The sequence below is a fragment of the Teleopsis dalmanni genome, chromosome X, assembly GCF_002237135.1.
Source record: "Teleopsis dalmanni isolate 2A chromosome X, ASM223713v2, whole genome shotgun sequence".
NCBI classification, from domain to species: Eukaryota; Metazoa; Arthropoda; class Insecta; order Diptera; family Diopsidae; genus Teleopsis; species Teleopsis dalmanni.
Genome location: NC_051848.1, coordinates 95610485 through 95637571, shown reverse-complemented (window position 1 = coordinate 95637571; position 27087 = coordinate 95610485). Strand labels below are relative to the sequence as shown.

General features: G+C 31.2%; 1 protein-coding gene across 1 annotated transcript; it reads left to right on the top strand.

Annotated features, from left to right (window-relative positions):
- The first annotated feature begins 7847 nt into the window (after positions 1 to 7847).
- LOC119688726 lies at positions 7848 to 8948 on the top strand. Its single transcript, XM_038103393.1, has one exon. It carries the CDS (start codon positions 7848 to 7850, stop codon positions 8946 to 8948), a length of 1101 nt encoding a protein of 366 aa, XP_037959321.1.
- The last annotated feature ends 18139 nt before the right edge of the window (positions 8949 to 27087 follow it).

The window sequence follows — 27087 nt, the reverse complement described above, 5'->3', positions numbered from 1 at the left end:
GGTTATTGGTTTACGGTGCAAAGTATGCTCTCCCAATACTCGTCTTAATTAGTTTTCAAATTAAGTATAAACAATAAAAGTTAACGATAAAATTTATTTTGACTATTAAATTTTGACATTTCGTGAACAATTTCTTGTGGACTGCGAAGTAATGCTCCTCACCAAATTGTACCTGTTGTGTAGAAACTACTTATATATGCTCGTAAGTCCGCACTTGCTTTCTTAATTTAACTATAATTGATATTGAAAGGTGAAATAAAAGTATAACAGTAATATATCAATAAAATATTTAGAAATACAAATTTTTTAGATACTTGTACGAAAAACGAATTTCAGAGATACAAGCACTTAAAGGAAGCATTTGAATATATTAAACAACAAAGTGAATAAAAAAAACTGCAACAATTAAAGCTTTCTTGTTAAAGTGTTTAGACGCGTTTATGTTTGCTCTGTTTTCAAATAGTATAAATAGAGAAAGTGCGGGTCCTTAAATCTAAAATTTGCTTAAATTCGCTTAAAATTCCACTGTTTGTGTTGGAGCTTAGAAGTGAATTTTGACTTATTTTAGTTTTTAATTTCGATATAAATTAAAAACAAAAAACAGATTCCGGCAAACTGAAAAAGAGCATAAAATGAGTGTTCAGCGTTCTCCCCCTGAATTCGTGAATAAACAAGTTATTGAGGGAAAAAGTACACAAACAAATAAATTTACTGATTTATTGCCGTCTTCTTCTGCACGCAAAAGTGATCTTCTTAGAGCGCATGCGCGGTCACCTGGAGTGCTGAATGCGGATGTTCACTGTCAAATTCTCCATTAACAAATGTTGCAAATCAGAACAACAATGATAAACATGTAGCAGAGAAAATGTTGCGGAAAAATGTTTGTAATCAAAAATTGCCAAATTGCGCAACAAACAATTACGAACATGAGTCCTCAAATAAAAATAGATTTTAAATTTTATCAACTGATGAAAGCGAGCATACTGGAAATAATACCAAAAAATATAAACCACCTTCAATTTTCTTAAGGGGAAAAAACTCGAATAAGCTCTTAAAGAAGATGACATCCATTATCAGCGATAAACATTTCAACGTGATTCCACTCTTGAAAGGAAATGTCCATGAAACAAAAATCCAAATAAATGATGAATTTAACTATAGAAAAATTATAAACTTTTTTGATGCCAATAACAAAAGCTACTACACCTATCAGTTTAAAAAGTAGCAAAGGTAATTAAGTGGTAAGTAAAGGTATAGAACATTTCGTGCCGGAATCTGATATAAAAGCAGCCTCGGCAGAAGCTGAATTCGAAATAAAGTCCATCTTTATTATTAGAAATAAATATAAAATACCTCAACCAGTATTTAAAGTAGAACTTGAGCCAAACGCAAAAAAACTCGCTAAAGGAGAATTGCATCCAATTTACAACCATCATCACCTTTTACATCGAAGAATAACAGTATTCTTCGATACCATACAATGTACTAACTGTCAACAATTTGGTCATACACAAACCAATTGCACCTTTCCCAATGTATGTGTAATATGTGGAGGTCTACACAAATTTTCCATATGCCTAAAACCTTAGGAAGATGCAAATGCAAAAAAAAATGCAGCAATTGTGATAAAAACTATACAACAAATTATAGGAGTTTTACTGTATTTGTTGCAGTTAAGCAGAGAACTCTTCCCAAAAATCAATCAAGTACTGTGCCACTCAAAAATAACTTTTAAGAACAAATAAGCAATCCAGAAGTAATAATACCTCAAGGCAAAAGTCATGCAAATGTATTAAGAGAAAATGTTCAACCTGAACAATTGATGAAACCGGCAGTTGGTAATTTTGAAGAAACGCTAGAAACACTGATCCAAAGTCTTAATCTTTTTATGTGTAGTATGCAAAGCATGATGCAAGAACTTATAAAAAATCAAAACGGTCTAATGCAAGCTCTGATAATGAAGAAATGAGCAACTCTATTAAAATATGTCACTGAAATGCAAACAGTATAAACAACCATATACGTGAAATTTAATATTTTTTAATTAATAACATAATTGATATTATGCTTGTGTCCGAAACACATCTTACTCAAAAAAAACGCTTTCAAAATTCCAAATCACTGCTTTTATGACACCAAGCATCACAAAGGCATGACTCGTGGAGGTACTGGTATTATAATAAAAAAAGACTTAAACACTTGTTTAGAAGATTTCAGTAAAGATTATCTGCAATCAACTGCTATTCAATTTGATGAATGGAGAAAATGTCGTAATAGCTGCAATATATTGTTCTCCCAACCACAATATGGAAGTCCAAGACTTTCAAAACTTTTTTAAAACACTCGGTTCTAAATTTTAATTGCAGGCGATTTTAATGCCAAGCACACATTCTGGGATTCAAGACTAATAACACCAAGAGGATGGAAACTTCTAAAAGTTGTGAAAAGTGAAGATCTTGATGTTATTTCAACTGCACAGACAGTTTACTGACCTTCTGATCTACAAAAAGTCAGAGATCTTATTGACTTTGAAAGAGAATAATGAAGTTGATACTACCCGTTTACCAATTTTCTGAAGTAAGTTCAACGGGTGCTGAAGTAGCTTCAATAAGAACTGAAAAAAGAACCCAAAAAATTAGTGTGACAAAAACAATACAACGGAAGAGGAAAGCCAGAATACTATGGCAACGACATAGAACCCCAAAACATGCAGTTTCACTTGTTAAATATACTAATGAACTCAAATATGCACTAGCGGAAAGACATCAAAATTCCCTAAACAATTTTCTACACAATTTGTCACCTAATGACCAAACTGACTATTCACTTTGAAAGGCAACAAAGTACCTCGCACAGTATATCCAGCATGAAGTGACTCTGAGAAAGGGGACATATTTGTTAAGCACTTGAAAAAAAATGATGCTGCTTCAAAGAATACCTCCTTACCAATAACAAACCTGCATCCCTCGAGCAGTTCACTTATCTTTAAATTAGAAAATATCACTAAAATTATAAAATATCTCAATGCGAAAAAGGCAGAAGGCCCTGATAAAATCTCAGTAGCGATAGTCAAACAGGTACCACAATGTGTCATTTTACATCTCAGGCAAAGTTTGAAAAATGTCATAAATAACAATGAAACCTAAAGCTGGGAAGGACAAAACCAAAGTAGAATCTTACGAACCAAATAGCGTCCTTCCAGCAAAAATAATGCTAAAATGAAATAATTCCAGAACATTCCAGAACAATTCGGCTTCAGAGCTAAACATAGTACAATTGAACAAGTACATCGTATTGTATCATTCGTTAGAAACTCATTTGAAAATAAACAATACTGCACTTCTATATTTATAGATGTAACCCAAGCGTTTGATAAAGTATGGCCCGAAGGCTTAATACATAAAATTACAACTCTCATGCCAGCCTATTTAAGTAAAAGAATTTTTAGTTCAAGATATAAAGACTTTGTTTTAGAACCTTGTCCTATCAAAGCAGGAGTGTAATAGGTCCGCTATTATACCTTCTGTATACAAGTGATATGGAAAAAACTTAAACTGCAACATTTGCTGATGTCATAGCAATACTAAATGCACACAAAAACCCCGTAATCGCACAACGCATGCTTCAAAGTCATGTTCACCAACTCGAGCAATGGTTTTCAGTTGGGCATATCAAAGTCAATGAACAAAACTGTATCCGTATAACATTTGCTCTAAGACCAGGCAACTGTCACAATATTACAATAAATGAGTAAAAAGTGCCTTCGAGCGACTATGTAAAATATTTTGGGGTACATCTAAATGGACGTTTAACTTGGAACAAACACATAGAGGCAAAAAAGACACAAATAAATATAATATTAAGTTCATTGCACTTGAATACAAAATTCTGCTATACAAGTCGATAATAAAACCTATATGGAGTTATGGAATTCAACTGTAGGGAACAACGACGCCATTAAATATTGAAAAATTGCAAAGGGTGCAATCGAAAACCCTAAGAATGATAACAGGTGCACCGTGGTTTATGAAAAATGCTAACCTTCATAGAGATTTGAGCGTTTCAACAGTAATAGAAGAAACTAGATCATCCTAATAGCTGATTGGTTAGATCATCCTAAAATATTATACATTTTATTTAATTGAATTGAATGTGATTTTTAAATTTAATTACTGCAACATATATAAAATTCTTTAGAACTCTAGGTAATAGATTTATTGCGGGGAGAGATTTTAATGCTAAACACGTTGAATAAGACTCTCGGCTTTCAACACCCAAAGGACGACAGATGCTTGCGGCTATAAGAAGCGAAAATCTTTTAACTATATCGTCTGGAGAGCCAACTTATTGGCCCACGGATCCCAAAAAAATACTAGACTTGTTAGACTTTTGTGTTACTAAAGGAGTGCAACAAAATGACACATCCTGTTAATCTAGCTTTGATCTTTCATCAGATCGCTCTCCAGTTTTATTACGTATAAAATCGAATATACAACTTAAAGCTCAAATATGTTATCTGCACAACAAATTAACCAACTGGGATGCCTTGAGGCATACACTTAAGTTATTACTTGATGTAAAAATGGCGCTTAAAACAGACGAAGAAATTGCGCTTGCAACCGAACATCTAAGTAGGAGTATCCAATAATCAGCCTGGAGATCCACGCCTCCAAACATGCAAAAATTTGCTACACCATTATGTAGTACGACTCAAGAACTTATTAGTATCAAAAGAGCAGCGAGAAGGCGCTGACAACAAACCAAATCCCCAAAAGATAAAAAACTTTTGAATGTGCTGATTAAAAATTTAAAAAACATCTACAAACAACGAGAAATTTGGAAATACAAAGAAATCTCCAACGACTAAACGCAACTACTTTCACCAACTACTCACTCTGGCGAGCTATCAAAAAAAAGGCATGAACGCACAACCCACCAGTAAAAAATAAACTTGGGCAATGGGCCCGAACAGATATAGAAAAATGCAAAGTATTTACGAACCATCTATCTAGAGTTTTTATTTCAAACATTAATGAAGCCCCGAATAGTATAACTGAAGAGATTAGAGAGGTATTACAGCAAATGCACCAACTGGCTTTCCAGTACGAAAATTCTCAATTTTGACATAAAATTCGAAATCAAAAAACTAAAAATTAATAAAGCACCCGGTTATAACCTAATTACTTCAAAAGTATTAAAGGAGTTACCGGATCAAGCAATAGTTCTACTGCGAAATATTTTTAATTCTATCGTAACAAAAGACTTTATCCCTCCACAATTCAATGTGGCTCAAATTAGCATGGTACTTAAACCTGGAAAAACGGCTAAAGATGTTAAGTCATATAGACCAATTAGTCTTCTACCGATTATGTCCAAGTGCTTGGAAAATTTATTCCTTACCAGATTAATGCCCATTGTCAATAGAAGGAGACTAATTCCGGAACATCAATTTGGTTTTCGAAAAAAACACAGTACAATTGAGCAAGTACACAGAGTGGTTAATGCTATACACACAGCATTTGACAAAAGGGAGTTCTGCACAGCAGCATTTCAGGACATATCCCAGGCATTTCATAAAGTTTGGCATAACGGTCTATTGTTCAAACTTAAAAAGATGTTCCCAACTAATTTCTACATTTTCTTAAAATCCTACATCGAATCAAGAAGAAATTTTAATTTTGCAGCCAATTCAGGCTGGAGTGCCACATGACAGTGTTTTGGGACCTGTGTTATACTTACTCTTCACTAACTACATGCTTACCACCATTGGTACTTACATTGAAATTTTTGCTGATGATATTGTGATAATTGCTACAGACGACAATCACCAGTTAGCATCCAACAAACTTCAGCGAGCGCTAGATGACATCTCCCAGTGGCTTGAAACCTGGAGAATAAAAGCAAATGAGTCTAAGTCTTCACAAATAACCTTTACACTGAGGAGGAAAAATTGCCCACCGGTACGCCTTAACGATGTGTTAATCCCTCAATCTACCCAAGCAAAATATTTAGGAATACACTTTGACACGAAACTAACTTGGAAGCATCATATTTTTACAAAAAGAAAAGCACTTAGCATCAGACTGCGGGAGCTCTATTGAACTCAACAAAAGTTCAAAGCTCTCAGTCGAAAATAAACTTCTTATTTACAAAGCGATACTCAAACCAATCCGAACATATGGCATTGAACTCTGGGGAACTGCTGCATCTTCCGATATTGAGATTATCTAACGATTTCAATCAGAAACCCTTAGATTAATCTTAAATTCTCCTAGATATATAACAAATGAATGTATACATCGCGATCTCAACATTCCCGTAGTTAAGGATGTTATAAAAAGCTAAGCCAGTAAACACAAAAAACGTATGTTACAGCATCCCAACCACTTTATGAGCAGAATGATAGCAGAAGCAAGAACGTTCACACGCCTCCGCAAACAAACGCCAGTGGAACTTTAATGAGTCCGACTCCAACAGACGGATGTACTACTGAGCACAGTCCCTTCTAGCTCACAAGCTCTGTCTGTATTTAGACAGATCTCAATATATGAAAATAAATTAAAAAAAAAATTTTTCTTTTAAATTAATTTTAGTTTTTAATTTGAATTTTAATTTTAATTTTCAATCTTATCTTATTATAAATAATTCAATGTCTCAATAGTTTCTTCCAAAGCAATGGCTTAGGGAAAAAAGTAAATTTAGTTTAAGATTTGATCCACTTATTGTTAGTTTCGTTTTTAAAAAGATTCAATAAATAATTTATAAATTGAAAAAAAAATTTTGTTGGGTTTCATTTCTAACAAAATATTTGAAGTGCCTGGCTTAAGTAAAAATTTTATCTTCACAATTTCAATCTTGTTGGTTTATTCAACAAAAAAAAATATATTCATGCACTACAAACTATATTAAGACAATATCTATATAATCCGATTGACATATAAATGGAGAGTGCATCGATATAGAAATATTTAAATCAACATTATGTAGTCTTCGTTTGACTTTAAATAAACATAAGATAAATATTTACTTTGTCTTTTATTTATTGAGTGGTTGTGCTTATTGACATTACTGTTGACATACGATATCACAGCAATCGCTTAAAGATATCATATAGTTTAATTATTTGTACACAAACCGTTGTTTATGCTGACATAGTTGCTGGCCTGCATAGCATATATGAACAATTTATCTTTAGATATTAGTAATCAAATTCATTTGCTTCATTTTTTGCAAATGCAGGAAAGTGTTAATGAAAATTTAGTTGGGATAGATGTATATATTTCGAACAGTTACTAAATATAGTAATACAACAAAACATTTAAGATGATTGAACTTTGGATATGGGAAAATTCTACAAAACAAAAACCAAGCTAGGAGTATATAATAATATCATTTGGGAAGAATTCAGAGAAATTCTTAACAAAGTTTTAAAATGTATGACTCAAAGTTCCAAAAGTAAAAAGCAACATTATCAGTTTCTTTAGAAACGATTAGCACATGAAAATTGGAATTGGAACTGCGTGGGTACTGTGCGTTTCTGCTTGCGGAAATACGCTTACAAGATAGGCAAAACAGACTATTGCAGAAAATACAAAATAACAGTAATAAAAAAAAGCTAAAAGGAGTTGTGAAAGACACTGATGCAAGGTTTTGGTATGATTCTAATCTACAAATTTAATTAACATAAACTAACAAGGCATAATTCTTATTATCACGTAGCAGTGCCACGTACAGCTATCTTAATCGGTGGAGACGTTAAACATCTTCCGCTAACAAATTTTATTTCTAGAGACCTAGTTGCGGTCCTAGTTGAAGTACCTACAATAGGAGGGGTGACGGATATTGTCATGGCCACTGCCTACTTCCCAGGTGATGAAGAAACCATTGCACCATCGGAAGTCCAACAGCTGATTAACTTCTGCAAGTCCACTGGGCGGCAGCTAATTTTGGGCTGTGACGCTAATGCTCACCACACAGTGTGGGGGAGCAGTAACGACAACAAAAGGGGTGAGTACCTATTAGATTATATTACGTCGTTAGGATTAAGTATCGCTAACAAAGGTAGTAAACCCACTTTTATTAATTCAATTAGAGAAGAGGTATTAGATCTCTCTCTTTGCACCAGAGGTATTGAGGAATCTATATGGAATTGGCATGTGTCGGACGAGGTGTCCCTCTCAGACCATCAACATATTAGGTTTGAAATTCCCGGTATATCCGAACAGCAAAATAAAGCGTACCAGCCAAAGAAAACCAACTGGCTTAGGTACAGGGACTTGGTGGGTTCCAAAAATTTTTCTTTACCTAGGCTACTAAGAACTTGTGAAGAGATAGAGTTGGCCGCAAACCATTTAGGTGAGGTATTACTAACCTCCTTTTACAACAGCACGGTTGCAGGCAATGCCTCAATTAGAGGTAAGGTTCCTTGGTGGAACTCGCAACTAGCTAATAAGCGTAAACTAGTAAGGAGCTTATTCAATAGAGCAAAACGCTCTGGTAGTTGGGAATATTACAGAGCTGCACTCACCGACTACAACAATTCAATCAGACAGTTCAAACGGGCCAGCTGGCGTAGCCATTGTGATAGTATTGATAAGTTGCCTGAAGCTGCTAGACTACACAAGGCTTTAAATAAGGCCAAAACAAATGAAGTAGACCTTTTAAAAACACCCGACGGATCCTTCACTACTGGTCGTAAAGATACCCTCGAGTTTCTCTTGCAAACACACAAATCCACAGAGGTCGCGCTGTATCATTTAGTCAGCAAAATTGAAAGCACCTTTCAATCTAAAGAGATCGCCTTATGTGCATTTCTGGATGTAAAGGGAGCTTTCGATAATACATTTTACGAATCCATATCTGGAGCACTGGCCCGTAAAGATATAGACTCATGTATAATAACGTGGATAGATAGAATGTTGCGTGATAGGAACATATCGTCCAAGTAAGGTACCACTATCGTCAACATTAATGCTGTACTGGGCTGCCCCCAGGATGGGGTTCTCTCACCATTGTTATGGACGCTGGTAGTCGACGACCTACTAGTTTAACTGGAGCAATCTGGATATCATGCCATAGGTTACGCAGATGACCTGGCAATCATTGTCACAGGTAAATTTGACACCACAGTTACAGATGTAATGCAGACAGCATTACACGAAGTCTCGAATTGATGTACCAAAGAAGGCCTAAGTATTAACCCAAAAAAAGCGGTATTCATACCATTTTCCAGAAGGTACAAAGTAAATATTGGGTCCCTATCTATTAAAGATACGGCTATTGAATGCTCCGATGAAGTCAAATATTTAGGGGTCACCCTAGATAAGCGTCTTAACTGGAACACTCACCTGAATAATATAATTGGCAAAGCCACATGTTCATGTGGACATGTAGGACCTCATATGGTAGAACGTGGGGCATAAGTCCTAGAACTATATCATAGTTATACCGCACAATGGTCAGACCCATTGTATCCTACGCAGCTCTTGTTTGATGGAACAAAGCGCAACAAAATGCTGCAATAGTCAAATGCAATAAACTGCAAAGACTCGTATGCAACGCTATGGCGGGAACTATTCCAACATGTCCCACATCGGCACTGGAGTCCATAGTGGGTCTCACCCCTCTGCACCTTTTTATTAAAAAGACAGCAGCTATGAGTGCAGCTAGGCTACACCCTGTTATCAACATGCACGGAAGTCTCGTCAGTCAAAACTCTATCTGCAGACTAGTTCCTGGCATAGAGATCTGCGATAGGACAGATCGCATGAACATGGAACTTCACTTCGGTAGGAAGTTCGAAGTCCTCATACCCGATCGATTGGACTGGGTAAATGGCACTCCTGGACTCGAACCAAAAGTGATATCGTGGTATACTGATGGTTCAAAAACCAAAGAAGGAGTTGGTGCTGGAATATTTGGTCCAAACACCAGAATCTCGCTCGCGCTGTGTATGGCCCACTGTCTTCCAAGCTGAGGTTCATGCCATCGAGATCTGCGCTCGTATCAACATTAACAAGGGGTTGAAAGGCGCCCGAATCTGTATTTATTCAGATAGTCAAGCAGCAATCAAAGTGTTATGCTCCTGGAAGTATTTCTCAAAACTTCTAGCAGACTGCTATGACACACTGCAGCAGCTGGCAAGCAATAATAAAGTGGCACTGTGCTGGGTGCCTGGTCACACAGTAATTAATGGTAATGAATCTGCCACTATAATCTGTGGCCCAGAAACTTTTTGTGGATTAAGTTGGTCTACAACTAGGTCTCTAATCAATAATTGGATCTCAACCGAGAGAAATCGCTACTGGCGCGACAGTCGAGGTAACCGTCAGGCTAAAGAGCTGGTTCTCCCCAATAATTATAATAAGATATTCTCCTTTAGCAGAACAATGTTGAGGTTACTAGTGGGATATCTAACGGGTCACCATGGGCTACGTTACCACCTCAATAAAATGGGCCTATCCGAAGAGATAGATTGAAGACTCTGCTTGGAGGCAGAGGAGAAAACCAGCCACATTCTATGTGACTGCCCGGCTTTGATCTGGGCCAGGAGGAGATCACTGGGTCGCGAATTGCTTTCACCTTCCGACATTAGGAGGTCCTCAACAACCGACATTTTGGCCTTCATTCGAAAGGCGGAATGTCTTTTCTTCAGTTAGGGTCTGTTGTAGCACAAAAGATCAATCATGGTCGCGGTGCTCGACTTAAATGGGAGCTAATACCCTGTTCTTTCTTATTATACATTTAAATATTAGTATAAAATTTTATTAGTATAACATTTTTTTGAACTTGCAAATACAATGGGTTGAACATGTATCCTTCCAAATTTAAGGCTCAAAAGCAGTACTGATTAACTATGAACCATTTTAAATACAAAACCTATTAAAATTAGTTAATGAAATAAAAACTAATATAAGACTTAAGCTATATTATACAGCCATAGTCAAAAGTATTTACGCAACGAAAGTTTTTGTACATATTGCATTAAAACATGTTTTATTGTTGTTGTTGTACGTGAGTTGCAAACAATTTTTTTGTTGTCACTTAGTTTTATCTATGCAGAATCAAATAAAATTGGAAAGATAACTGTTCATTTCACAAAAATATAAGCAACCGCGCTGATGCTTATTACTTATCAGAAGTATTTACACATATTTTTTCGCGTCAAATGTATTTACACAAAACATTAATTAGCATTTATTCTAGGATTTCCTTTAAGTAAGTTCAGTTGTTAGCTTTTTTCACAAACAACTAAAGTTTAGAGATTTCAAAATTTCAGAAATTATTAAGGAAAATGATAAAAACCAAGGAATTATCAGTTGAAATTCGATCTGAGGTTGATACCTAATATAAGAGTAGGATTTCGGCGACGAATTTAGTAAAGTTATGCAAAATTTTACATAAAACGATGTGAATAAAAATAAAAGAACATATATGAAAATTTAAAAAATTTGAAAAGGACTGGGCGGAAACCTCGCATGAATCAAAGGGAATGCAGAAGATTATTACGAGTATTCGTAGAAAATCCTACAATAAGTCCGGTCAAAATAGCAGCATCATCAGAAAAGTTGATTGGCAAGATTATTAGTGATGCTACACTACATCACAGGTTGAAAAATATTAATATCAATACATATGTGGTGTACAAAAGAGTCAATACTCCACGACCCTATCAAATATTCCCTCATTTGCTTTTAAGTATTTTAAGAAACCTATACAGTTTTGTTAGAATGTGTTATGGACAGATAAGTCTGCATTTCAATTCTAGGGTTCATTTGATAGCCACTCCATGCATTTACGACAACGCCAAAAGAATAAAGCAGTGCAGCCACTCAATAGATGTGAAGGTGGCACGGTTATGTTTTGGGTATGTCTATCATGCTATGGATTTGAAAAGTTGGTACCGACAAATGGCACCTTAAATCAATTCGGTTATATTGATATTTTAAATAACCATGTCTTAACGTCAGAAAATAGACCCTTTCCAATCAATAACTACGTTCTACAACATGACAATAAACCATGTCATCAAGTATGTAGACTTAATCCAATTTTAAAAGAGTTCAATCATGCTGTTTCTTTATGACCTGCACAGAGCAGTGGTCTTAATGTCATTTAAAATGTATGAAGCTTCATAAAATAGCAAAGGACTTTTGATAAAAATCCAGAACGTAGTGATAGCATGATTGAAATAGCGAATATTCGGCCCAAATTGATTCGCAACTTGATTGGATCAATTGCAGCTAGGTTGCGGACAGTTATTGATGTCAAATGTGGTGTAACCAAATATTAATTATATTAAATTAATAAAAATAAAAATTTTTTTAAAAAATTGATCAATTAAAAAGAAGAAAATGAAATTAATGTTTTGTGTACATACTTTTGACTATGGCTGTATATGAATTTAAAGTACCATAATAAATTATACAAAAAAAAGGTGTAAGTAATGCCTGTTAAATTTAGAATTTTAAATTATATAGGCTTATGTAGTGATGTTATTATAAAATTTTTAATTTTCAGCTTATGCACATTTAAGGCCTTATAATACAGAAAATTATCTATACAAATAAGCTATTAGCATTTAGTTAAATGCTAATTAACATGCTGCCAGCATAACGAATGCTATTAATTCTTAAACAAAAAAACAAAAAAAACCAAAAATGTAAAAGAGCTAAAGAAGTACTCAAAATAAATTTAAATAAAAAAATTGTAAATAAAACTGAAGTAAGTCACTTTTTTATCACTAAAATATAGCGTTGAATATGACGCCTTTAGGACGTCAATTAGATCATTAATCACTTCTTTATTTCCCCTGTCATTAGTCCAAAATCCAAACTCATATCGCTCATGGTGACTGAAAATGGTACATAAATATAAATTATATACAAGTACTGTGGAGATGTATGTATATATTGTATTTCATTTCCTACTACTGTTACAAATTCTTTTACCAGAACTACTACTAGTATAGCTCCTACCTCAACCATGTTAACTAGTCATGTCAGTTTGTATATGGTGCTTTTACTTATTACTCGAGACTTTTGGTTGTTGTTATTGCCACTTTTGTGTCAAATTTTGTAATTAATCAAAATGGGCACCAAATGATGTATATCATTTATTAGTGTTGCTATGTTGTTGATGTTGCAAATGTTGTTTTTGTGTTCTTGCCAGAGTTCTTTGCCGCTTTTTGACGAGCATGCGATGTGGTTGCTGCTGAAGAGGATGATGATGTATTTTGAAATGAAGTGAAGCGATGAAATGCTTTACTACGATGCCAATTTTAAATATTTTTGTGATATTCTAAGCAAAAACTAAGCAAAAATAACAATTAATGAAAGAAATATTGAGTTTTATATCTAATAAAAAGCTTCCTGGTTTTCTTTATATGCCGGCCAGTACCCACCCACCGGGATTTTCAGCGCTGAGGCAATCGAATACTTTAGCGCTGAATGATAATGCCTTGCGCTGACTTTTCAAATGAAACTCCTAATTACGTTAACACATACATGACACTGCGGGCAAGCGCTGAATCGTTTCCTTTTCAAATTTGTAATACAATACTTCAGCGCTGACATGTTAGCTTACCTTTTCAAATTGGTAATCCAACATATCAGCGCTGTATATTTACTTACCTTTTCAATTTTACCTTTTCTATTGATTTTTAAATAAAATACCAAACATTTTTATGGATGAATTATATTTTATGTTTATGTTTTATAAAATTAAAATATTAATATTTACATAAAATAATATTATAATATATTTACATATTAACTTATTTAAATATTAACTTATTAAAATATTAACTTATTTACATTTTAACTTATTAAAATATTAACGTATTTACATATCAACTTATTTTCATATTTATATATTAACATATTTACATATTAACATATTTACATATTAACTTATTAACTTATTTACATATTAACATATTTATATAAAAAACTAGCTGACCCGATGAACGTTGTTTCCTCTTGCAATTAATTTTCCTTGCTCAGCAGAGTTGTGATATTTGTTGTTATTCCAATATCTGTGTAGATAAAGAGATTATCAGGTTAAGAAGAAGCAATCCGTATCTAGAATTAAACCGCATAATTTTAAGGATAAAGCCTGAGCAATATTAGTAGTGTCCGTATATGCCAACTTAACTTTTAGCATTTAATGCGAATTTTATTTTGAATTTTTTTTTTTGAAACTGCAAAAAGCTCACATGCATTACTTATGTTACAAATATTTTCATGTTATTTCAAATCCTTATAAGCACTACATTTCAAATGAAAAGGATTTTTTTACAGTTTAATTAGGCCATTTTAAGCGTATATATATAGATCAGAAGGTTTTTTAACACGGTAATATGCAACATATAGTTGCCCATGCGAAAAATATGGATTTTCCAAATTCAGTCCACATACTTTTAATGTTTGACTTTGAGATTTATTAATTGTCATCGCAAATGCTAAACGAATTGGAAATTGCAATCGTTTGAATTGAATTGAAACATCGGTTGGTATAATTGGTATGCGGGGAAGCAATATATTTTCTCTCTGAATTATCCATTTATTATTGTTGATTCAATTAAGTTTATCATAATTCTTTTTGTAACTAATCTTGTTCCATTGCATAATTTTGGTGGATTTCGATTGCGTAATAAAATTATTGGTGAACCAATTTTTAAAAGTAAATGTGTGGTGGTAGTCCTGGCAAATTAAGCGAATTTAAGAATTTAGTGGGAGAATTCACAATCTCGTTTTCATCTACCACTGTGCCGATGGATTTTAACAAAATTAAATTACCAGGCAGTATAGCTTGAGTTTTGAAATTGATTTCATCGCCATCTAAGTTCTTGGCAGCCAGAATCGCTCTACTTTGAAACCATTGATGATCCTAATAATTTTGATATATGTGAGGAAATACGCTTTCTATTAATTCCTCTTTCGAATTTAACAATTTTTCTGGCAATTTAATAAAGTGCGTATTTTCATGAAGACTTACGTTTCAATTAACAATATCCAGCAATTGTTTGGCAAACAGTTCTGCAGCTAAATCTCTCTGTAGTCCAACATGCATGTTTTCGGTAATTCGCAATATATGGACACGTCGCCACAAAATAGATGATTAAAGGCAAGCATTGATTTCATCAGCATAGGTTGAACGTAGAATAACTGGCAATGTTTGTCTAAAATTAAGTGTTCGATTTTAAGTCTTCTTTAAGTGTTCGATTTAATGCTTTCAATGAATACTTATGTGCTATTGTGGATTCATCCCAAACAATGATGTGACCTTTGCAAGAATGACTGAAATTAAGAAAGTTTTTTCAGTTCCACCTGGTGCATCCAAAACAAAAAAGCCGCCTTCTTTTGCCGCAATTGCGTTCGAAACTAGTGCTGTTCACATTATTCGAAGTTTTTAAAAATTCGAAGTTTTTCGATTATTCGAATATTTGCATTTCAACGAAGTCTTCGAAGTTGGAAAAAACTTCGAAGTTTTTGTGAATTTTTGTTCTCGAAGTCTTCGAAGTTTAAGTGAAAATTAAAGAAAATTAAAAACATGTTTTTTTGTTTTATTTTATTACATAAAATTTATTTTATTATTAAATACGCATTATTATTAAATATGTTATTATTAAATATTATTTATATTAAATAAAAAATTTACATTTTAAACAACTTATTTATAGTTATTATTTATATTTAAAATATCATATTTGAGAAAATTTTTAATATAATATAAAATATATACGTAATAATATGAAAATATTGATATTGATGGATTTTATTAGTAATGGAAATTTTATAAAAATTTTCATTTTCCTTTAAAAAGAAAATCACAAATTAAAACATTGAAAATTAGTTATGAAAAAATGAGTTTTGCTCATTAAATAGAAGAGTATTTTCAACTGCTGGAAATATTGTAACTCCTAATCGCAGTTGTCTTGCCCCAGTATATGTGGAAGCAAACCTTTTTGTATATCACAATAAAGCATTTCTGTCTAATGATTAATTTTTAATGTAATTTGTTTTTTTTCATAACTAATTTTAAAAGTTTCAATTTGAAAATTAATTTAAATTTCCATTACAAATAATATAACAAAAACAATATATTAATTTCATCAAATTTTCATGTATTTTATATTATATTAAAAATTTTCTCAAATATGATTTTTTAAATATAAATAATAAATATAAGTTATTTAAAATGTAAATTTTTTATTTAATATTAATAATAAAATAAATTTTATGAAAAAAAAAAAAAACAAAAAAACAACATGTTTTTAATTTTCTGCATAGAATATCACCTTTTGCTTACGAAGTCTTCGAAGTTTTTCACTACATTTAAACTTTAAAGACTTCGAGAACAAAAATTCACAAAAACTTCGAAGTTTTTTCCAACTTCGAAGACTTCGTTTACTATTCGAATATTCGAAGTCTTCGAATGCTTCGTAAATTCGAATATGAACAGCACTATTCGAAACCCGATCATAAATTAGCTTTTGTTGGTGCGTTAAGATTTGTTCGCTTCTTGTAACAAATTCACCAAATCTTCAGAGCTATACTGAAGTTCGCGCTGCATATCATTGTTAAATAGATCGGTTGCCAAACGATTTGGCGAATACAATCCTAATAATTTAAGTGGTTGATTTGATATAAGTAAACATATGTTAAGTCTTATATCATAATCAAAGCTTCATCATAAATTTCAGGGTTGAATTGAATATTTAAGTCATGATTTGTTGTTATATGTCTATGTAGTATATCTTCACTCATTGAGCATTTATATTTTTCCCACAATTCTTTGGGATTATTTGGAAAACATGTTGTCAACAATATAGCGAATAATTGACGAATTTGATGTGGAAAAGAACTTAATACTGCATCCCGGAGCATGATGTCCCAATGATTTTCTAGCAATTGCAATTCTCTACATGCATCATGATATGTATTGTATAGCTGACCATTGACAGTTCTCAAATACTCATACGATGTTAGACCGCGTACATTTATCAAAAGCAGTCTTAAAAAAAACACTCTCGTTGTTTTGGATGAACAGTTTATAAACGACCCAGTGAGTTTGCTGAAACTAATCCTGGATAACCATTGATTGCAACACCTCGTTTACGTGACTGCCACTTTTTTAAAGTTTTGTTCCATGTGAAATATGTTGGAACTTCCGAATGAAGTAAAGTTCTTGCGTATTGCTCAAAAATATTTTGTTGTTTATTCAATTCAAAGAACTCGGTTAACGTAGTTTTTTGTGCTGTTAATGCCCTTTCTATTGGATTTTGTTCGTTGAAATAAACACGTTGACCATTTTCAAGATGTATACTTAAATGTATTACAGCTGAATCTCGTTCGTGTATTTGAAAACCAAAAATTCGCCATATGGCTTCGTTACTGCTGATATATCTGCCCATTTGGTGGCGTGTTATTTCATAATTTTCGTTTATATTTTGAACTGCAAATACTGTGATATGGACTACCTTTATGAATATATTTGCAAATGTATTTTATTGATTTTACGGAGCTACAAAATTCTACATTGATGTGCGCTTTATATATCTTGGCGAATATGGCACTACCCATCTATTGTCTACTTCAACTTCATATTCAATATTTCTCAACTTTAGTGAAAAGTATTGGCCTCCATTTTCCGAATTTCTTCGACGATATATAGGATAGCCATCAATTCCAGTTATCGTATCTCTAACAAACTCTTTTGGAAATCATTTTGTGCATTTACCATTTTCCATGCAAGGTGACGTCATATTTAAATTTCCGCATGGACCATGTATCATATTTTTTGTCACAATTTCAAATAGCTCTTTGTCAACATTTGGATCTGGAATTTCTGCAGAAACTATTTTATCAATTTCTTCAGGTCTGATTTTTTCAACACACCAAATTAAAATATGAGCGTGTGGCAAACCTCTTTTTTGCCACTCAATAGAATACATCCAGCAGCGTGTTTCTCCAAATACAGAGTGTTTTACAATTAAATCAATCAAAGATTTTAATTTTTGTTTAAACACCCGTGCGGTAATATCGGGACGATGAATCGGCGTTTGTCGAGGTAATAACAATTTTTTTATTTCATCCCAATGCGGATTACATGTATATGTTATAAATAAATCTGGTCGACCATATGCACTCACGTACGTCATTGCATCTTGGATGTATTCTTGCATATGACGTGGGCCACCAGTACATGAAGATGGAAGTATGAACACATTACCAATATTACTAAGGTTCAAATTCCCATCTATATTATTATTAAGAGCATCGCGTAGATGCATATACTCTTCTGCACGCAATTTTGTTTGGTTGAATCGAATGTATCGCAATTGTTCGCTTTCAATTTTCGCGTACATATCGACTACGTATTGATGAAATAATTGACGGCACTTTAAAATGTGATTATGTATGTATGTGTATTTATTTTCATTTTAAATTTCATTTTTACAATATGATGTATCTTAAATTAATATATAAATAAATATAAAAATAAATATAATTAAAATAGCGACTGTGACACGATGTCGTCCGTCGACTTATATTGTAATAGTATTATTAAAAGTAGTTGTGCAATATTGAGTATAACAATAAACTAGTATAAACACATTATAAATGATAGAAGAGCCACAAACTATATATTAATTATTATATTGTGATATTAAATAATACCGATATGCTATACAATTTTTTACATATTCTGCTACTCTTACCCATTCTACCTCCGAACCGTTTAAAACATTTATAATGCCTTCATAAGATAGAATAGCTTTACCAAAGCAAGTCAATCGGAACTCTTGTAGAATAGGACAACGACCAAGAAAATGTACAATATCTTCAGTCTCATCTAAATTACACATACTACAGAGCGCAGATCTACTCGTATATATATCAAATCTGTTTCCATTTAGCTGTATCATGCTACTTCTTGCTTTGAGTATCCAGGTGATATTTTTAATATGTGTTATGTCAGCTATATATTCCTTTCCTAGTGACGAAATGTAATTATATTCATGGTTTTGGATCATCAAACGATATGAGTAACATAGTTCATTGCGCTAACATTTTTGTTTGTTTCTTCATCTGAAAATAATTTATTAAATAGTTACTAAACGGAATCTATTCAATCAGTTACAAAACTACACACCAGTTAATGGATTTTGTTGTTTAATATTGATTTGATATCCATCTTCTCCCTCCCAAAATATTAAGGGATATTGCAATGCATCATATGAACGATGAGTATCTTCAATTGTTTGCCATGTTTTATCTTTACGCATAATTTTAATGTCTCGTTTTTCAAACTGTTCGCCAACTATTAAAACAGCGACTTCATTTATAGTTGGAGCGTTAAATCGTCGTGTATATGTTCTGCTGTGACTATTTTCAAGCAGCAATTATTTTTGACTACGAAAATAAAATAAGCAAAAAGCAAATGCCACAACAAAACGTACACAATACAAATGTGTGTACACAAAACTGTGTACAATCGTGATTGTACGTTTTGTTGTTGCATTTGCATTTTGCTTATTTTATTTTCGTAGTCAAAAATAATTGCTTGAAAATAGTTACAGCATTTCAAACCTGGGATAAAATACGACATTCGAACAAATTCTCGTTACATGATGTATTTGGCACGCTTTCCATGGTTGCCATGAAGTATAATAACTTGACAAATTAATTTGAATAAATTTCAATTAAAAATTTACATTTACAATTTAAATTATGTAATAATAATTTAAAACAAATAAATAATATAAAAATTAAATAAAAAAGATTCGTGAAATTCTCATACAATTAAATGTATAAAAGTTAAATGGAATTAAATTGCTTTGTATAAAAATATAACAGCAATTTACTAAACCGTTTTAATTTAAATATGCAAAATTAAATTACAAACTAATAAGATACAATTTAATGCAATTAATTTATTTGCAAGCTTCTAAATGCTTCATTTTAAATAAATATATAATAAAAAATTGGTGAAATTAAATATCATATGAAATTATTATTTCTTTCAAATACATATTGAAAAATATAATTTCATTTAAATTAAACATTATTATATAACATAAATGCATTTATTAAAAAAAAATATTTTGACCAATTTTCAGTTTATTTCAATTAACATGTAGGATTTCTATTTTATCTGTCATTTCTGCTATTTCGCAAAAGTTCGAACAATATACACAAAAATACACATAAATAAACAAAAAGAAAATCAGTATCATTCAAGCTGTCGGACAGTTTGAATGATACTGAAATTATTAAATTTATTATTTAAGCTAAAATTATAACTAATATCGATTATTGTAATAGCCTATGTTACGCCGAAAAACTATATAAGTATGATCTGAGAGTATCAAGAAGATTAGTTAAGTCATTAAAAAGTTATTGAGTAACGAAGAGACGAACAAACGATTTTATATATGTATGTATAGATAGATATTATTTTGTGGGAATGTTAGTATAGAGATTTTCCTTTTTCTTCCTTTGTCTTTTTCACTAAACATTTACAACGTCTTACAGATGCATCTACATAATACAATAAAAAAAATTACAATTATCATTTTAAATATATTTACTTAATTTTGCATAGATTTACAGTTAGTTTATATTGAATTCACAAATTTTGATTTTATTTAGATTTTAAAAATCAAAAAATGTTTACTGCACTAATATGACGAACTTTACTAAAATCAAAAACAAATTAAATGTATAATATGCAGGCAAAACAAGGAATTTTTCATATTCATATTCTCTTCTTCTTCATTCTTTTATAATTTGAACCCCGAAATTACTTATGTCGAACACAAAACAAAGAAAAATAAAAACAATGAGCGATTACCTCCTCGCTTACTTTTTCAGCGCTGGCATAATGGTGCCGCTGGGTACATACAAATTAATTAAATTAAACGTGAGTTATTATTTTTAAAAAATTATGTAATTTTATTTTATTTAGTATATATATAATATACTACAAATTTTTAGGTTTGTTTTTAGACTTGACTTTTTCAATCCTCCTCCAGACAAACTCTTATATTTTTTGTGATGAATAACTGAAGTCATTATTGAAATTCTGAAATTGGATTTTGTCCAATTAGATTCCAGCTTCTAAAATTCCTAAGAGTTTTCTAGAAGCGTCTTTTCTCCATCTAATAGGATTGGAGCTTCTATTTTCTAAAGCGCCTCGTAAGCGTATTTAGCTTTGGCGTCAGTAGCCAGATGACGATATTAATGTCCAATAATAATTGAACATTTCATCGATCAAGTATTTCAAATGATACTTGATGTGTTTTTCGCAACATAGTTGCGCCTTGAAAGAAAACAACTTTGTTTTCTTTTGCATCATTCTTGCCATATAAAGTATAGGCATTAAGCCTGAATATGTTTAGATAAGTGAGCGCGCGTAGGCGTCGTGAGATATTTTAATGCGCAATATCTGAGTACGCATTCTGAAGATACAAAAGTGTTAAAAAGTGGCGCAGTGCCGTTATGTTAATTTAGGGTTTTAACTTACACGCTGTGTATGTGTATAACATCTACATGAATATATATGTATGTCCATATGGATCCATATGTGTATACATATGATAAGTGAACATATATTTCGAGGATAATTTGTATATTTTTTTAAAAATATTTTTTTTATTACATTCTTCTTCCTTTATTTGTGTTAACCTTAAGTCAATGTACATGCAATACATCAAGCAAAAAATCACAGATAAAGCCATGCTGATACTCAAGTAATGCCGATGAAAACGAGAGTGTTGGCACTGAATATTAATATGCTCACATATAATCAACATGTACATATATATTGGTTTATGGATGGATTTTTCACTAACGACATCAGCAAGTCGATTTATAAATTAAGTTGAAGCCAAGTTTGACATTTATTGCTGCCAATTATAAAAGGCATTTATACACATAACGCAAAAAGGAATGTTAACAAGCAATTCGGTTGTAAAGAATTAATATTAATTGTAGGTATTTAGTTAGTTATGAAATAAAAATTTAGGATAATATTTTTTGAACAGGCAGAGGTATTGAGCGAAAAGAGGATTTATAAAAAGAGAATGACACTACATATCGTGCAAATACCGCAAAATAAAAGAATAAATAACAAGACGGACACGGAGAATGTAGCCCACCTCTATAAAAAAGTGATCGGCAAAAATTAGTGCAATATAGACAATAGAATACATCATGATTGGATTATTGGATTGTAATAACACTAATTTTTATTTTTATTAGGTAACAATTACATTATATTATTGGTTAATATATATTTAATTTTAATTAATATTTAGTTAATACTTTAATATATGTATATAATTCTAAACTATATATAATTCTAGCAACAAATAATGCCTCTACGAACAGAATAGTATTGAAGTTTAACAGTTGAAAATAAAATTATAATTAATTAATTAATTCAATTATTCTACAGCTGGTTTATGATTTCGTTCTAATATAAACACAGCAAGTAAAACTGTTAATAAAAACTTTCATAGTAATAGTAACAATTCTCCAGAAAAATATGCGAACAAAAAAAAAAGTCAGTACGGCTTTGAATCAGTTGGTTAAGGTGCGCTGATTCTGAGCTTCACATTTGGCAGGACCCAAGTTCGATTCCTAGCACTTGCAGTCTCAAAAATAATTATTTACGAATAATTAAATACAAGAATTATTTCCAACACCACTGATGATGGGTATTTGGCAATACTCGAAACAGCTGTATGGTCAGCCAAAAATTCAATTAATTAAAATAATATAAAAAATAAAATTTTTGTTGTTGTATTTCGCTACTGTTCGAAAAAACCTCTTTAATTCTAGAATATATGTATATTAAAAAATTTTTGATTTTTATTTTATTATTTCTTTGTATATATATATATATATATATATATATATAAATATACATATAATGTTTGTTGTGTATTTGTTGTTTGTTAGGTAAACAAAATTAATGTTGTCATAATTATCTTTTTTTGAAAAATAGTAAAAATTAGTTAAAGATCCGACATGATATTAGGATTAATGCTTTGAACTCTTATGCGGAAGTTTAGATTTACAACAAAACATCACCAACTTTTGTGATTTGTATTCAGTCATTTGTATAGACAAGAAGTCCATAGGGCCACCTCCTTAAATATGTGATGAAGATATTATTGCAGGATAAGCTATGCTTAACGCCCACACTTCTCCTATACTCCAACGCGTAATACTTGCACTATGTGCAACAGCCTCTATTGTAACATCATTTAATGAATTACGGTAAGATTTATACTATTTTTAAAATCTTTGTTTTGGAATCAATGCTAAGATAATAGATTCTAAGCACCACAATACAGAAGAACACACATCAAGTAAGGTGTGGAATCGTTTGTCCAAAAAGTAAATAATATGTTATTTGGTTTAAGTTTAAACTTGAACTTAAAACTTGTAACTTAAAAAACTTTTATTGGTTAAGTCCAAAAAATTTTTCAATAGACCACTGATGCCAGATAGGTGTTTACAAAGTTTTTAATTGGTCAAACCTAATTAGTTCTTCCGAAGACAACTGACTTTGATTATTTTGCATTATTCGAAACAGCTAAATGGTGAGCAAAAAACTTAACTAACTTTTATTGTAATAAAATAATAACAGTAATTTACAAGTGTTCAAAACTCTACTGGTTAAAAAACAATTTTTCTATCATATCCCTTATATTTAATTATAAAATCAAATTTACATTAAATACATACTTATATATAAAAAGTTTTTCCTTAAGTCTGTAGAGGTATGTTGAATTAGACTCTTGTATGTTATATATATTTCCAAACACAAAGATTTATTATCACACATTAAGTTACACTAAATTAATATATTCGTTGTAGGCGCTAATGTTGGTGCGTCGTTTGTCGCTTTTCTCTACATTCTACTTTTTTTCCAATAGCAAGTGTCGTATTATTCATTTGGACGTTCGTTTATGGACAGGGATATTATATAGCCGCCACAAGTCAAAAGAATTTAAGTGAAAACATGAGTAATACTACGCAGTTGATAAGGTATTTACAGAATTTAGAGAATTAATTATAAAAAACATTCGATAAACTAGTAAAAAGCTGTGTAATAAACTGAAAAAAGTTAGCTTTACCCTTACAGAAGTTCCATTTTTATTTATACAAAAGCATTGAGAATTCAGCGACCAAAAAATTTCAGCTTCGCATTTATATGTTTATAACGCAGCTATATGTATTTGAAAATCTAAACAAATTTAATAGAATTACGATTAGAAAAGGTTTTACTATATTTTTATTAATTGCTTTTGTGGCATAACATCTCTGCAAAGGACTTCATTTAATTTGATTATCTTCTAATTACAATACTTCATATGTGTTGGTATTAAAATACTTTCTACCATTGTCTTTAAAGAGATAAGTGGATCAATAATTAATTGTCTGACTTCACAACAGGTGGCAACGCCAGAATAAAGTCAGAACAATAAAATTTTGAAAAGCTGAATTTAAACGTGGACGTACGAGCGTTTTTCATGAAGAGCGTCCGGGACGTCCAAAAGAGCTCGGCAAGATGGGTGCCATCGAAATTCATCATTCGAAACATTGTTTGGAAACATTAATGCAGAATCTAGCTGACTGTGAGCGAATTGTCGAGTATTGACAATAGACGAAACATGAATCCATTACTTTACACCTGAGGGAAAACAATAAGCCAAAGAATGGATAGAGTCCGGAGATAGTGCTTCCAAATGACCACCAACTCAACAATCGGCTGGAATATTTTTGGCTTCCGTATTTTAGGATTCAATTGTAACAACTTTCATAAACAATTTGGATAAACGAAAAAGGAAAAACAATAATATTAGACTACTATGTTACATATTGTTGAATCGATTAGGCTTGCACATTTCTTATAAAAACCTTTGTATTAATATTTTACATATGCAAAACTTTAATATATTACCACTTTTTTTCTCAGTATAAGTTTATGTCACAACTATATCCAGTATTAATTATGCAGTTCATAGAGCATATATGCAGTAGCTATAAGATGGAAGATTAGATCACAAGCAGAGCTGTGCAAAATCAATTAAATTACAAATTAAATTACGATTACAGAGTAATTATAATTGATAATTGAATTTCCAGATTATATGTGTAATTTAATTGAAAACCTCAATTACGAATTACAGTATAATCTTAATTTGTAATTTAGTTTCTGAATTACAGTCATAATTGAAATTGAAAAACCAAATTTCAAATTACGTGTAATTTGCAAAAATAATCTAGAGAAGAAGAAGCATTGAAACTTTTGAAAGATGATAAACGAATCGAAACTATGGTTGGATTTTGGGTTGTAAGTGGCCCACATTTTGTTTGCGCCTTCATTCATAGTATTTTGTTGGGTTGCTTGTTTTTGTTTTTTACATTTGGTGTGTAGAAGTGTTCCATTAGAACTTCAAAGCAGATCAAGAGGCAGAAAAATTTTTTCTTTTGTACGCAAATCGAAATCTGAATATGTTGCATTGTTGCTTTTTTTCATGAAGTTGTCAATTTAATATTGCTGTTTTTTTTTTGTATTTCTGTCTTGTGCAGTGATCGAAAATATGTATTTAGAAATGTGTATACTTGTTTCATTTGTTCGGTTGCGTGTGTACTTTTCTATGCTTTTGCTCTATGGTATTTGTTTGTTTTGCTTGTATGTTTTTTTTGTTTTGGATTGTAGTTTTTTTTATGAAATTTAGGAAGGTGTCTACTTCGCATGATTTTTTTTTGTTTTAAGCGCTGATATGCATGTGTGTCAGAATGTGTATACATTTTGTTGTTTTTTTTTTGTTTAATTGATTGAACATTTGACTATGAGTTGCGCGTAAATTTTTTAAAGCAAATTTGAAAAGATCGTTGTTTTTGTGCATCAAATAAATATATGCAAATTTGTAAGCAGTATATGTATGTGTGTACAATGTGTATGCAAAGAATATAATTTTATCTGTAATGAGATTATGCCTACATTTATGTTTTAAGAATTATTTTTATTGCTAAATACGATTTAAAAATTATAATAACAACAATGAGTAGTAATATGGTAATATCTAGTTTAAGAATAAAATTTTTGGACAAAGTCTTATGCTGGATGTACATTTGGTTTTGTATGTGCAATAATTTTTTATTGAATATTTATTAAATGGTTAATTGCGTACAATGTTTAATTTTTCCCTGTTATATACGTATATGTGTATTTTTATATTTCTGAATATAATCAATAATTTTAATAACTAATTTTTATTAATATCGTCTAGTGATAATATGCATGTATATATAAAATTTTTAAAATTATATATTTCAATATTTTGTAGCAATGTGATAACAATACCAAATATACTTTAAAAATTTGAATTTCAATTTAATATGAATGCACTTGGTGCAAATATTTGAGAAAAAAATTATCATGGAAAGCTGAGTAATGAGCATGCATTTAAGGGTGGTTTTGCCCAATTTTATTTTTTTGTTTTTTGTTTTAAGCGAATGTGTAAACATTTTGTTGTTTCTTTTTTGGTTTGACGATTCTACATTTGCTTATGCGAAGCGTGTGCATTTTTTTTATCAAATTTGGCAAGATCGTTGTTTTTATGCAGTATATGTATATCAATTTGTGTGCAAATAATATAATTTGTTTTGCTCATAAGGTTTGCGTACATTTGTTTTTGTAAGCGATAATATGCATTTTATTATATTTACTTGATTGTACAGTTGAGTTAAAATAAAGAAAAGGAAAAATTTAGCTTGTGCTAAATTATGCAACTGCAATTTTTAATACATGTTTCAATTTTCCCACAATTAAATTATCTCATCATTAACTTAAATTTTAATTTAATAAATATATACATTTAATAAATAAGCGTTGTTGTTGGCATATACATATGTATGTATTCTTAAATATGATATACAAAATTAAAGATATTCCATAAATAAATTTTTCTAATAATTCATTTAAAAATACGCAAACTGAAAGTATAAGATATAAAACAATATATAATTAAATTTCATATCTTTTTTATATACATTATTT

Excerpts from the sequence above, each read along its gene's own strand:
- LOC119688726 (XM_038103393.1), top strand. The coding sequence starts at position 7,848 with ATGGCCACTGCCTACTTCCCAGGTGATGAAGAAACCATTGCACCATCG.